Raw genomic sequence first — 13,868 nt, 5'->3', positions numbered from 1 at the left:
TTTGCTCAGTAAAGGTGGAATTGTATAATATCCTAGCTGCAGAGGAGTCTGGGAAATAGAGCTTTAGAATTTTCAGCTTCTCATGTATAGGAATTTTAATGTAATATTCTGAGCCTATATGATGCACATGAATCCAAATACTGAGTAATTGAATATATATATTGCAAGAAAGTGAAGAATTGCATAGAAAACTTTGAAGACTTTACATTAAGAATTTCAGTGATACCTTGGTATTTATTGTTATTGTTAATTCATTCTGGAACTTTTAACAAGGGCCAAAACTGACGAGTACTGAACAAGTGACAAGTGATAAAGCATTTTCTCTTGCCGGGTGGTGGTGTACCTCATACATGTTCTAGTAAGTGCCAAGTGACGAAACGTTTTTTTTTCCCTTGTCAAAATGTGATGAATATAGGGCCTGATGAGTCGGCGGGGGCTTCACCCACAGGCTGCCACAGATGAGAATAAGTCTATCAAGACATGATCTGCTTGGGGAGGAAAGGTGGCCAGTCTCTTGAAGGAGAAGAGCCAGGAACCTGTTCCTCAATGGGCTTTTATTGGGTGTAATTTGCTGAGGAATACAGGGTATATATGTAAAGTTCATCAATAATTGTCAGGCAGTAATGATCAAACAATAAATAACATTCAAAGAACTATGAGGGCTTATTTTGAGTAAGAGTCAGATAGCTAAAGGGCCGTAAAACTTTGGGAAAACAAACTCATTTCATGCTTGGACCCTTATCATTTAAATTGAGGGTATTAGCAAAGTAGGTTTCACAGGATTTCATGCTTCTTTCTTATGCCTCATCTCTTGGGAAACCTGCCCTTTCCAGCACAGGGCTGCACCACCCTCTGGCATTGTTTCAGGCTTAAGTCAGGCAGGGGAAGTACTGCAGCCAAGGGATCAGGAGACTTCTCACAGATAGAATGAGGACTCAGGCTATGTCAAAGCCAAGGGGCGAGGGTCCATCACCCCCTTGTTCTGTGGCCCCCCAAGTCCTTCCCTGAGGGCCCATTCATGACTGTGCCTGTCTTAGGTCATCCCTCCTTTGAGGAATCTAACCCATTATTGGCTAACCAGTCATCCGCCTGAGGCCAGGCAGGGTAAAGTGAAAGGGTGCAGAGGCGGAGCCCCTGACGAGAAGATAAGCTTTGTGTCCTTAATGGCTTATGGTGCCAAGGTCTTTTACTCAGCCTTAGCTGTGGGGAGTTACAGTTTTGAAACCAGCCAGGGCAGTTCCCAACAAGTGAGTACTAACATAGGACTGTATGTTGAAATATAAAAGTTCTGACTGTTATAATAGTAACTTTTTGAAGTAGCTCATTTCCCCAGTTTCAAGCAGCTATTTATTAAACAGAGAAATAATTAAAAACAAGCAGGAAAAAAACCCCAGAAATGGAAGTAATTTCATTGTCCTCCATATCTGGCAGTCTAATTGCAAACAGAAGACTACATAGATGAAAACTAACCTAATTTTTTTATTGTGACATACAGATAATTATGGGGTAAACCTAAGCATAAAGAAAAACATTAACCAGTACTTTCAGTTAATATAATAAGAGCATAAATCATAGATATAGAACTATGTAACACAGTTACAATGGTAAAACAGACGGTATTATTTAATAAAAATAAGCTTAGTGAGCTAGATCAGGACAAGCAGAAGAATGTGATGTGAAACAATCTCTCTCTCTACTTAATAGTCACTGCCTGTTTGTCACACTGTTCAATCCCAAAGATTCTATTTGCTACCCTCACTCATTCCAGCCGCTATACCTGGGGTCTGACTTCACCTTGGTCTCTGGACCTGGAGGGCTGTTTTCTGTAAAATCTAACAGCCAGCCCTTTCTTTCCTCCCTTTCCCACATTCCCTAACCCAGGGATTCTGTGGCCCCCTTGCCATACTGTACAGCCATGGGATTTGTCTGACCCTGTGCTGTCTGGTGCTGCTGAGGGCGACTGCACACCGGTGCTGGGCGGGCAAGCCGCACCTCTCCCATTGTCGGAGAACTTCCCACATAGTCCCTGCTTTCCCCCAGCCTCCTGTTCTCCCCCTTCCACCTCGGCACATGTCTTTGCTTCCAGCTTTACTGAGAACATAGAGCCTGATAAGGATTAACTTTGTTCATATATTCCCCTTAACCTCTGACTTTATTAATTTATCTTCTTTTCAGCTGGAAGATGTTTCTCCTTCTGTCCAAGGGAATAAGTATGCTTACAACCTACATCCTTTCCTCCAGTTTGCCCGGAAACCTTGTTTTATCAATTAACTTCACTATTTCCCTTTTTGAATTTTTTTTAATGTAGTACTCGAAACATACAAACAATATATTAACAATGTCACTATCATTTGATTAATTGGGAGATAAGGAGAAAGTTTTCTAAGTATATTTTATTGATTATGCTATTACAATTGTCCCATTTTTTTCTGCCCTCTGTTCCCCTCTGCCCCGAATCCTTCCTCCCTCTAGCATTGCCCCCCTTAGTTCATGTCCATGGGTCGTACATACAAGTTCTCTGGCTTCTCCATTTCCTATACTATTTGATAAGGAGAAAGTCTTAAGTGGCAAATAGATGAGACTTTGAAGGCTAAACATTAAGTTAGCATAACTTTTAAAAATATTCTATTTCATATTACGTTAATTTATGATGAGTGCAAAAGTAGCTGTGACCTGTTCATACACTGTCCTAGGATTACTGGTACAGGCATAACTTGTTTTATTGCACCTCATTTCGTTGTGCTTCATAGATGTTGCATTTTTGACAAACTGAAGGCAAGCCCCTTCACAAGCAAAAAGATTACCACTTGCTTTATTGTGATAGTCACTTCATTGTGGTGCTCTGGAACCAAGTCTCGTTATCTTCGAGGTAGGCCTGTGTAACATACCTCCATACCATAACATTTCCCCATTTTATGAATGATAGAACTGCGATTCAAAGAGATTAATTTAAGTTTACGTAATGTCTGTCTGTGCTCTTAACCATTGTTTGATGTTAACTCAAAGTTGCTCAGATTTCTGACCAAAGGTTGGTGCTAAACAGTTTCATGAAATTTCAAAGGGATAAAAGGAGGAATGGATATACAGACAGGGTTTTGAAAGAGATTAGAAAACTAAATCAAAATCGTAGTATCCAAAGTAGTGTATGATATAATGAAAGAAGTTGGAAGAAGTATAGGAGACACAGAGGAGGCCATGTTCTTGCTAGTCCAGGAGCCGTGGAGGAGGAGGATAGCTCGAGAGTCAGGTGTAGGACTCAGTGGTTATTCCACTTCTTCTGTTTGTCTTAGGTCTTATGTGTTTGGATTTGTGTTCTAAGTCTTGCATTCTTCTTTCATAGCCTTACACCTGAAATCGTCAGTACGCCTTCCTCACCAGAAGAGGAGGATAAGTCAATACTTAATGCAGTTGTTCTTATCGATGATTCAGTGCCAACAACAAAGATTCAAATCAGGCTGGTAGATGGGAGTCGTTTGATACAAAGATTCAATAGTACACACAGGTAAGCTTCAAGTTCGCTGACATGCACATGGGTATTTATGTAAATTGTATGTGGCTTGCATAATGCAGAATATTAAATTCTTTAGATTTGCAGTAAGTTTTTAACAAAAGAAAAACTTTAAAAGGGTGATAGCTATGTGTAAGAAGTGAAATACTTAGTAATTAAATATATTTTGTAAACTGTCCAAATATTCATGCAAATCCAGGTATCACTCAAAAGAAATAAAGAAAAAAGTTAAAAGCTGCAGTTTTGTACTGTTGCCGAAACTATGTGAAGTGGAATCAGATTTAATTTAATATAGTAAAACCTTACTTGGACTTCACTCATATAAAAATTTATGGTAATTCTGATCAGGATTAACTTTTACATAGCAAATTTTTCATAATATAAATCTGTAGTGTAAAGTTTCATTGTGGTATTGTAAAGTATTTCATTTAAACCATTATAAATGCTATTTTAACATTCACTTGGACATCAGCATTTGTGTTAATATTTTTGTTCATTGCATCCTTCTGAGGAATACATTCATGCTCTTAATCAAGTTACTATCTATATGTGAAAGTAATCTTTTTTACTTTAAGTCAATTTTATTTTTCAGTTGCAGTTGATATTGTATTAGCTTCAGGTGTATAACCCAGAGATAAGACATTATATAACTTAATAAGTGCGCATCTTGATAAATCTCGTACCCAGCTGACACCATGCATATTTATTAGCATATTATTGACTATATTCCCTATGCAGTATTTTAGATCCCCATGACTATTCTGTAACTACCAATTTATACTTATTAATTCTTCCACCTTTTTCATGCATCCCTGCCATCGCCCGCCTGTGGCAGATGTAAAGATGTTCTCTTTATCTGACTGTGTTTCTGCTCTGTTTGTTTGTTTCTTAGATTTAGTTGATAGATTGCCATTTTATTGTTCATATTTCATCTTCTCCTCTTCTTCCTCTTATTTCTTCTTCTTCTTCTTCTTAAAGAAGACCCTTTAACATTTCATGTAATACTAGTTTGGTAGTGATAAACTCTTAGCTTTTTGTTGTCTGGGAAGCTCTTTATATGTCCTTCATTTCTAAATAATAGCTTTTCTGGGTAATCTTTGTTGCATTTTTTGCTTTTCATCACTTGAATATTTTTTGCCAGTCCCTTCTGGCCTGCAGAGTTCCTGTTGAGAAACTTTTGGGAGCTCCCCTGTAGGTAACTGACTGCTTTTCTCTTGCTGCTTTTAAGATTCTTTCTTTGTCTTTACCCTTTGGCTTCTTAATTATGATGTGTCTTGGTGTGGTCCTCTCTTAGTTCTTCTTGTTTGGGACACTATTTCTTGGACTTGTATGTCTATTTCCTTCACCAGGTTACAGTAGTTTTCTGTCATTTTTTTAAAATAAGTTTTCAAGTTCTTACTCTCTTTCCTCCTTCTAGTACCCCTGTAATGCAGCTGTTGGTATGCTTGAAGTTGTCCCAGAGGCTCCTTACACAATCCTCATGTTTTTGGATTCTTTTTTTCTCCTGTTCTGATTGAGTGTTTTTTGCTTCCTTTTATTCCAAATCACTGATTTGATTTTCAACTTCATCCATTCTACTGTTGATTCCCTCTAAGTTATTATTTATTTCAGTTAGTGTGTCCTTCGTTTCTGACTGGTTCTTTTTATGGTTTCCATGTTTTTTTATATGCTGATGAAGTTCTCTCTAAGTTCATCTACTTTTCCTGTAAGTTCATTGAGCATCCTTATAACCAGTGTTTTGAACTCTGTATCTAGTAGGTTGCTTGTATCCATTTTGTTTAGTTTTTCCCGGAGTTCTGATCTATTCTTTCAGTTGGGACATGTTTCTTTGTCTTGTCATTTTGGCAACCTCTCTGTGTTTGTTTCTTTGTATTAGGTAGAACTTCTACATGTCCCAGTCTTGGCAGAGTGGCCTTATATAGTAGGTGTTTTATATAGTAGATGTCCTATAGAGTCCAGTGGCACAGTCTCCCCATCACCCAAGTTGGGTACTTGAGGTGCACCCTACCCCCTGTGTGGGCTGTGTACACCCTACTCCTCTAGTCATTGAGCCTTGATTGCCATTGGCACGTCAGTGGGTGGGATTTACCCCCAGGCCAATCAGCTGCAAGGACTGGCTGCAGCTACTACCGTGCAGGATCAGCTGTGCATGGGAACATCCCACAGAGTGGGACTTACTTCAGCAGGCCTCTGGTGCCTGCTGAGTCTGCCTCTTTTAAGTGTATCACTTGTGGAGGTGGTTGGGTAGTGCTTTAATGTGGTCTGAAGCTGTCCACTGGGTGTGCTGGCTCTGGTTCCTCCAAGGGGATGCAGGCAGAGGTCCGCCACCACCTGTGTTCTACCTGGGACACGCAGCATGAGCCACAAAGTGATCTGCAGTTGTCTGCTGCTTGTGCTGGGCTTGGTGGTACCAAGGAAAGGCCATGCTGTGAACCAAGGCAGGCCGCCATTCATGCTGGGCCTAGGGCCACTTAGTGAGAGGTAGGGGGCACTCCAAGACCAGATGCTGCTTGTTTTAGAGATTTTAGGAACATCAGAATCATAAACCAGGATAGGCCATTTGTATGGAAAAGGCACTGGAAACAGCTTGGTGGGCCCACAAGTTGGGTGGAGCAGGGTCTCAGGGAGTCACCATGGCAGGTGGAACGTTGTTAGCCAGGTTGATGGAGACTGAGATGTGGTGCCCACCTGCCGGCTCTGTGTAGGAGGGCTCAGGAAAGGAACAGTTATCTCTGTCAGCATTTCCGTCTGGGCAAAAGCTGCCCCTCCTACCTCACCCTCAGATGCTAGACATTCAGTTCCTTCCTGTGTGTCCCTGGTGCCTTTCAAGCTGTTGCCCCAGTGCTGGAGCTCAAGTGAGTGAGTCTAAGTAAGTCCATGCATGGGCCCTTTAGAAGGAATGCCAGGGACTGCACAACCCTCCGTCTCACTGAGCCACCACAATCCTCTCTGGTTTTCACAGCCAGAAGTTATGGGGACTTCTCTTCCTGGCACTGGAACCCTGGCCTGCAGGGCCTTGTGTGGGGCTGGGACCCATTATTCTCAGGGGGGTCTTCTGCAGCTTAGATGTTTCTCCCAATTTTTATCTGCCACACATGGCTATGGGACCAGCCAACTCTGCATCTCTGCCCCTCCTACCAGTCTCAGTGTGGCTTCTTTATATTCTTAGTTGTAGAACTTCTGTTAGCTAGATTTCAGGGAGTTCTGAATGATGGTTATTCTCTAGTTTAGTTGTAATTTTGAAGTAGTTGTGAGTGGAGTTGAGTATTGCATTTACCTATGCCACCATCTTGACTGGCAGCCCTATGTCAAAATAATTTTTGAAAATTATTCTTATGACTTACACTTTTTATAGTTTCAGACTTACTCTGACACAGGCCAATTCGAGGTAGCTTTTTCTGGGTCATATGCTGCTAAAATATTTTATGCTCTGTAAAAACTAGGACCTGCACTTTCATGGTAATAACATGGTTGAGCCCTGACTGGTGTGGCTCAGTGGATTGAGTGCCACCTGCAAACCAAAGGGTCACTGGTTTGTTTCCCAGTCAGGGCACGTGCCTGGGTTACAAGCCAGGTCTCCAGTAGGGGGCGCTGGAGAGGCAACCACACATTGATGTTTCCCTCTCTCCCCACCTTCCCTTCTCTAAAAATAAATAAATAAAGTCTTTAAAAAAAGATGGTTGATATTTTGTGCATAACTCACATGAAGATTGTCTCTGTTTTACGGTAAAAGTAGATACTACATGCACTCCAAAGTTATTCCTCATATTTTGTCTTAAAGCTAAGTCCATCCATGGAAATAGTATAAATTAAAGTTACAACACATTTTAAAAAGGATTAGAATTGTGTAATTTTTATTATCTAATTTTAGCTAAAAGCTTCCATGGCGATACAACTTCTGTATCACAAATTATCTGTATCTTGTTTTTCAGGATCCTGGATGTTCGGGATTTCATTGTACAGTCCCGCCCTGAATTCGCAGCTCTTGACTTTATTCTCGTGACTTCATTTCCAAACAAAGAGCTAACAGATGAAAGCCTGACACTACAAGAAGCAGATATTCTTAACACTGTGCTACTCCAGCAACTAAAATGATGCTGCTTCTCCTGTTCATGCGGTCACATAGGACAGGGATAATGTGCCATATTTAATAAGGAAAACTTTCTTTTAAAAATGCCAAATTGTTTTTATTATTTATACAGATACTTTTTGGTTTTACTCTTATTCTATCCTCCAACCTTAGCATAAATGAATTTGGACTGGGAATGGATCTCAAGATAAATGTGTTGAATTTTTAGTTGTAGGGCCAGCTTATATTCATAGGTTTTAAATATCCAGTCAAACCAATTTGTGACATGCTCAGTGTTAATGTAACAACATATGTTGGCAGTGAAAATGAACAAAACTCCATTTTGATAAACTTGGTGAAATTTACACTGAAATTTCTTCATGCTGCATTGATCAAGAGCCATTAAGGAATCTTCTGATCAAATATTTTGAAAAAAATTTTTGTAACATATACTAAAGAGTATCTGTATTCTGATTTTTGAAATGCTCTGATCATATGATGATTATTTCTCCTATTAAGATATTATACGTCTTTTTGCTGATTTAGCTATATTACTGTATCAAGAAAACAGAGTTTGGCCTTGTATTTTACAGAACTATGAACATCCCAACCTAGAAACAGACATAACAGTCAGCAGTCTTGAGATGTGGTCAACAGCACTCTAACACAGAGAAATGACAGTCCCTCTCAGAGCCTGCCTGATCACATGCATTTATTTGTTCAACACCTTTCTGGGAAAGGGGTCCCCACCCCGCCAGGCCGCATACCTGGCCCAGACCATGGTCTGCTAGGAACTGGGCCCCACAGCGGGAGGCGAGCCACAGGCAAAGGAGTGAAGCCTTGTTCGTGTTACCCTTCACCACCTGTCCCAGCCCACCCCCAACCCCCACCCCCCACCCCATCTTCCACAGACCCAGTGCCTGGTGCCAAAACGGTTGGAGTCCCCTGTTTAGGGGACCCACTGTAGATATTAAACACTATTCGAAGTGTCAACACCAGAATGTATTCTACTCCAGAACAAAACAAGTGTAGGAATAAAGGAATGTCAATTCTGTCGGGCTGCCTGGATCTAAAGAATGGCCAGCAGGAGTGTTCGCACTTCTGCTGAAGCCAGGTATTTCCTGGATGAGGCGGGCTATGTCAGGAATGATAGAAAAGCTTTTTTTCTTCCCAGAGACCACTTCATCTTGGTCACCACTCCTGATTAGTATTCTGTTGCTGCTGATAACGGGTGACTACGAACTTGGTGGCCCATAACAGCACAGGCTCATTACCTCCCAGTTCTTCAGGTTAACCTAGCCTCGCTGGGCTGGTATGAAGGTGCTGACAGGACTGCCTTGCTTTCTGGAGACTCCGGAGGATGCATTTCCTGGCCTTTTCAGCTTCTAGAGGCCACTTGCATTCCTTGGCCTGTGGCCCTCCGTCCCCGTCTTTAAAGCCAGCAACATTGTATCTTTCTGACTTTTCTCTGTCATTTTATTTCTGTGACAATAGCCAGGAAAGGTTCTCTGCTTTCAAGGACTCGTGATTAGATTGGGTCCACTAGGTCTCCAGGATTATTTTCCCATCATAAAGTCTGTAGGAACCTTAACCACATCTTTAAATTCTCTTTTACCGTGCAAAGTACCGTATCACAGGTTCCTCTGGAGGCTCCCGGAGTGAGTCTGTGCTTTGCCTCTTCCAGCTTGTAGAGGCTGCTGGCATCCCCTCGCCGATCTTCGCGTCCCTGTCCCTCCAGTCTGCTTCTGTTCTTACCCCTGTTACTACCAACTTTAGTTCCGCTTTTCTCTTTTAAGGATCTTTGTGATTACATTTAGTTTACATAGATAATCCAGGATAATCTCATTTCAAAATGTTTAATACGACATCTGCACAACTCGCAGATTTGAAGATTGGACTATGAGTATTTTAGAGGCCGGGGCTGGGGGGTACTCTCTGTTCACCAGTTTACTCCTGCCTCAAAACTTCACATCCACCCCAAAAAGTCATCCCAGACAGAGGTGCTCAGAAATCTCAGACCATTACAGCATCAGCTTCAAGTGCAGCATCTTATCTGAATCTCACTGAAAAATCCCAAATCTCATTTAAAGCATTTAAGTCAGGTATGAGTGGGGACCTGTGTATGATTCCTGAAACACAGTTCCCCTCCACCTGAGACCCTAGAACCAGTGATTTTTTTCCAAAATATGAAGACAGGACAGGCATAGAATGACAGTTACAGATATTCCCATTCAAAAAATCAGAAAACGAATGGAAAAAGGATGCACCAGTGCCAAGGAACTTAGAAATTTAGTTAGGTGCACTCTGTCGAGTCAGCCTGGGACTGGTGTTCTGTGACGGACAGCACCGTCCTCTGGGCTCAAGGCTTCCTCTGCGTCCTCACCTTTTTCATGAAAGGTAGCGTGTGTTTGCAGCCAAATAGTTTCATCAACTTGTTTCCTGTCTGGAAATCTGGGAGGTCCGATTACCTGCCATTTCATATACACTCTGCACCTTTTAGTTGAAGCGGGTGCTGTCTGCTGGATCTTCTGTGTGTTACAGGATTCACTATAGACTAAAGGCTCCTCCACCTGAATTTTTCTAAATAAGTAACTCCATCTCTGATTTTGTTCTGAGATGGCTGAGGGTCTATAAGTCACACTCCAGATCTCTTCAAAGAGCCTCTTGTGTGACCGAACACTCAGGCCTTTGCATCTGACCGAGGTATTAGCAAAAGTTGTGCAGCCGCCCTCTTGCCCCTTTCCCCAGAGCAGGCTTTCCAGAATCTCGTAATCTTAATGTCTTTTGCCGTTTGGGTAGGCCAAGAATTTTCAAGTCATCAAGTCCTATTTGTATTTAACAGTTGTTCCCTCAGTTTATCTCCCCTCACATTTTACTTTCATCTGCAAGAAGGAAGCCAGCCTCACCTTCTGCACTTTGCTTAGAAATCTCTTTAGCTAACCAAACTAAGTTCACTACTTAAAATTTCTGCTTTTCACAGAACTGCAGGGCACCAGCTAAGCTTTTGGCCAGTAACTGTCATCTCTTTTCCTGTAGTTTCCAACAGCATGCTCCTCACTTCCCTCTGAGCCCTCCCAGGCGTCACCGAGCCCTGACCGACCGTGTTAAAGGCAGTCTTGGCTTTTCTGTGTCGGGCTCTTAGAATGTCTTCCAGCACCTACTCAGCAGTTCCAAAGCCACTTCTGTCATTTCAGGGCATTGTTGCGGCAGCGCCCCACTTCCAGGTATCTAGAAAACTTTTTCGCCTGCTTGCTGCCAGTTGCCATGAATGTGCCAACAAGAGATTTCGAATTCTTCACCTTTCTCAGGGGGCCCTGGTTTTAAGGCAGTGGCTTTACCTGTGTCTCGGGTTTGAATACCGGGAGTGCTACCAGAATTTCCGCCTGTGGAAGTGTTGACCACACCACCACAAAGACAACTTTCTCGGAGTGTCGTATTAGAGAGTAAGATTATTCCTAAGTCTCCTCAGGATAGTACACCCTGTTTCTTCCCACTCATTGCAAACAACTTGGAAAATATATAAATAATAGTTTAAAGAATGAGTCTCAGTTCAGAAAGTTGACAAGGGATACACTGCATTTTCTCAGGAGCAAAATCATCTTCCTTAAGGAAATGTGCTATTGGAACAAATGAGCATTTTACCTAAAAGGGCGTTGTTCTGCTTTGAATTAACAAAATGAGGGTGGGGGAGAATAGCCAAACCCTGTAAAATTACTTGAAATTTTATTCTTATAGTTGACTTTTATCAATTATGCGCGCATACAGAACAACTGCCATTTTTGTACACAGCAGTCTTCCAAAATGCAGAGATTTACATTAGGAGAGAGAATTAAACAGAAGGGATGAACGAAGCTTACATGAACTACATAGTATTTTGCATCATTCAGAGTCATTTTCCTGGTTTCTTTTTACTTCTGCAGTCATGGTAACTGAAAATCTGTAATCCTCTCAGAAAAGAGTTTGTCACAGCAGTGAGGCGACTGTGCGTGAAATCGGTTGTTTGCATGACATATGTAATCACAAACTTTTCAAGTGTCTGCTTACCAATAAAGAATGTTTTCACAGAAACTCAAAGTCCTTTTCAAAATTTCCTTGATTTGCAGTTTTACTTGAGTGGCTTGATAGAGTATTTTAAGCAGGAGTGACATTTCCTATGATGCCTCTTTTTGATGAGCAGAAAAAAACTGAGCCGAAGCAATGGAATCCCAATTTCCTATTACTGTTTCTGTTTTTATTCCACCAAAATAAAGGTGCAAATTTTCCTCAGCTCTTTGCCACAGTGGATTTCTGAAAACCTTGTCACAACGTATATTGTTAATAAAGTGCAGCCTGTTTTCCCTTCGAGTTTTTGTCCCTGCTCAGTGATCAAAAAAATTCAGAGTAAATTTGAAGATTTGATTGGCTTTATTGTGTAATTCATGAATCAGACAGCCTCTCACCTAGCAAGTAGAGAGGAGCGCCAAAGGGTACAGAAAGGGGAAGGTGTTTAAAGGCAAGACAAGGAAGTTTATTTCAGGTGGAGGTAACATGCCTGTGGCGGTGGAAGGAGTCTATGTGGCAGATTACTTCATCGTCCTGTGAGCAGAAGGAAGGCCTGTGTAATAAACCTGGCAGGCTCCGGAGGTCACATGGCAGGCAGGCCTGAGTAACCAAAAGCAACCGTGCAGGGTGCTCTGATCATGAATTCCCAGCTGGTGAGGTCATAGCAGGTAGTTAACTGCCCAGGCCTATTACTTTCTTACAAAGCTCAATCTTTACCTTTGCTAAGAGAGCCCTTTGCATTGTTCTTATGAATCGAAGGTAACATACCTTACATATGTCAAAGTGATTTCCTTTTATTGACTCCTCAGGGCATAACCTCCCACCAGAGTCCAAGACCACAGAACCTCTCATGGTTGTCCTGTTCCCCCAAATACCATCTCTGTGTGCTATAAATGTTAGTTATTATCTGTCCTGTACCATAAATGTAGAAGTAGTATGTGTTTCTCCATTTTGCTTTTTCTCCAGTCCCAGAGATTTCCGTGCTTTGCTTTCCCCTGACACAAATGTACCATCAGTGGACCTTGTGGACCTTCCTTAACATTTTCTTCTTTTATTTTAAATCTGTGAAAGAGCCTGCAGAGCTGTAATTCTCTGAGCCATATTCTCCATATGTTGAGATCTTGCTTCTAGGCATATCCTCAAAATTTGACTCAAATAAATTCTTTGTAAAGTTCTCCTGTAGGTGTGGGTGTTCTGTTATCTGTATTCCTTTGAGAAAGGGAAAGGCCTATGTGGTAGATTACTTTATAGATGATAACCCAAAAAATGTCACCCTGACCGGTGGCTGTTGCGTTCCTGGGCAAAGTATAACAGCAGGTAGTCTAGGTGTTACATCTTGCTTTGCTTAGCACAAGGGACTCCATTTAGGGCTTGCCATTTCTTTTTAACCGTGGTATGGCCTTGTTTCTTCTGCTGTTAACAGATTTTATCATTCTTCCTAGAATCAGGAATGGTGAAAAGTATAATTTTTAGTTTTCTATAAGAATTTATGTTGATTAAAAAGTAACAATAATACAAATATTCAGAACATCAGTAGGCTTGACAGTGGAAGCATGAACACGGTTGACTTCAAGTGGAGTCCTCCTTTCACCAGCACAGAATTTTAAATGGGGCCTGGGCTTTTGAGCATAGTAGGTGGTGAGATGAAGTAACATCTAATAGAAATGTTCATCCTTTCTACAAATCAATGATTTGACCTTTTCTGAGGTCAGGTGGTCATTTTTACTAATGTGGTAAAACTCTATGTAAAAATCTTCTATACATGCATGATATAAAATATGTGGTGATAACCAGGCTAAGAGGTCTTTTTCCTCTTGAAAACCTAGTTTGAATATTTATAGTGTAAGTAAATGTAACTATTTGAAATATTGTATACAGAGGTGTTCTAGAGCAACTCAAATTGTTCTGACTTTATATCTTTAATATTAAGCATTGCGTGATTTATTTTCAATAAGGGGTACATATTTTAGAGACAACTACTTGTGTTGGACATTTATCAAAGAGCAGAATCCTATATTTAGCAGCAGCCTGTTGCTTATGGTCAGTGTTACAGTTGCTCTCTGACCACAACTTAAATGTGGTTTCTTCAGAGAAGCCTTTCCTGATGCCCCAACCTAAAATCATCCCCTTGTCTCTCTCAGTACATCACTCTGTTTACTGTATAGCATTAGCAATACCTGACATTTTCTTGTTGATCTTGAATTTTTTTCCTTTTTTATATTTTATTGATTGTGCTATTACAGTTCCCCT

At 41.1% G+C, this 13,868-nt stretch overlaps 1 protein-coding gene across 1 annotated transcript in view; it reads left to right on the top strand.

The window, feature by feature from the left end:
- UBXN2B (UBX domain protein 2B) overlaps window positions 1–11,645 on the top strand; it is a 33,215-nt gene extending 21,570 nt beyond the window's left edge. The window contains exons 7-8 of the mRNA XM_053661061.1: window positions 3,341–3,502; window positions 7,441–11,645. Of these exons, the coding sequence (XP_053517036.1) occupies window positions 3,341–3,502; window positions 7,441–7,603 (325 nt within the window). The 3' untranslated portion in view covers window positions 7,604–11,645. The remainder of the gene's footprint in view (window positions 1–3,340; window positions 3,503–7,440) is intronic.
- The last annotated feature ends 2,223 nt before the right edge of the window (window positions 11,646–13,868 follow it).

Source organism: Artibeus jamaicensis, unplaced genomic scaffold, assembly GCF_021234435.1.
Source record: "Artibeus jamaicensis isolate MK-2021 breed Jamaican fruit bat unplaced genomic scaffold, CSHL_Jam_final scaffold_916, whole genome shotgun sequence".
Taxonomy (NCBI): domain Eukaryota; kingdom Metazoa; phylum Chordata; class Mammalia; order Chiroptera; family Phyllostomidae; genus Artibeus; species Artibeus jamaicensis.
The sequence above is the reverse complement of the archived record's forward strand: the minus strand, read 5'-3'. Positions and strand labels throughout refer to the sequence as shown.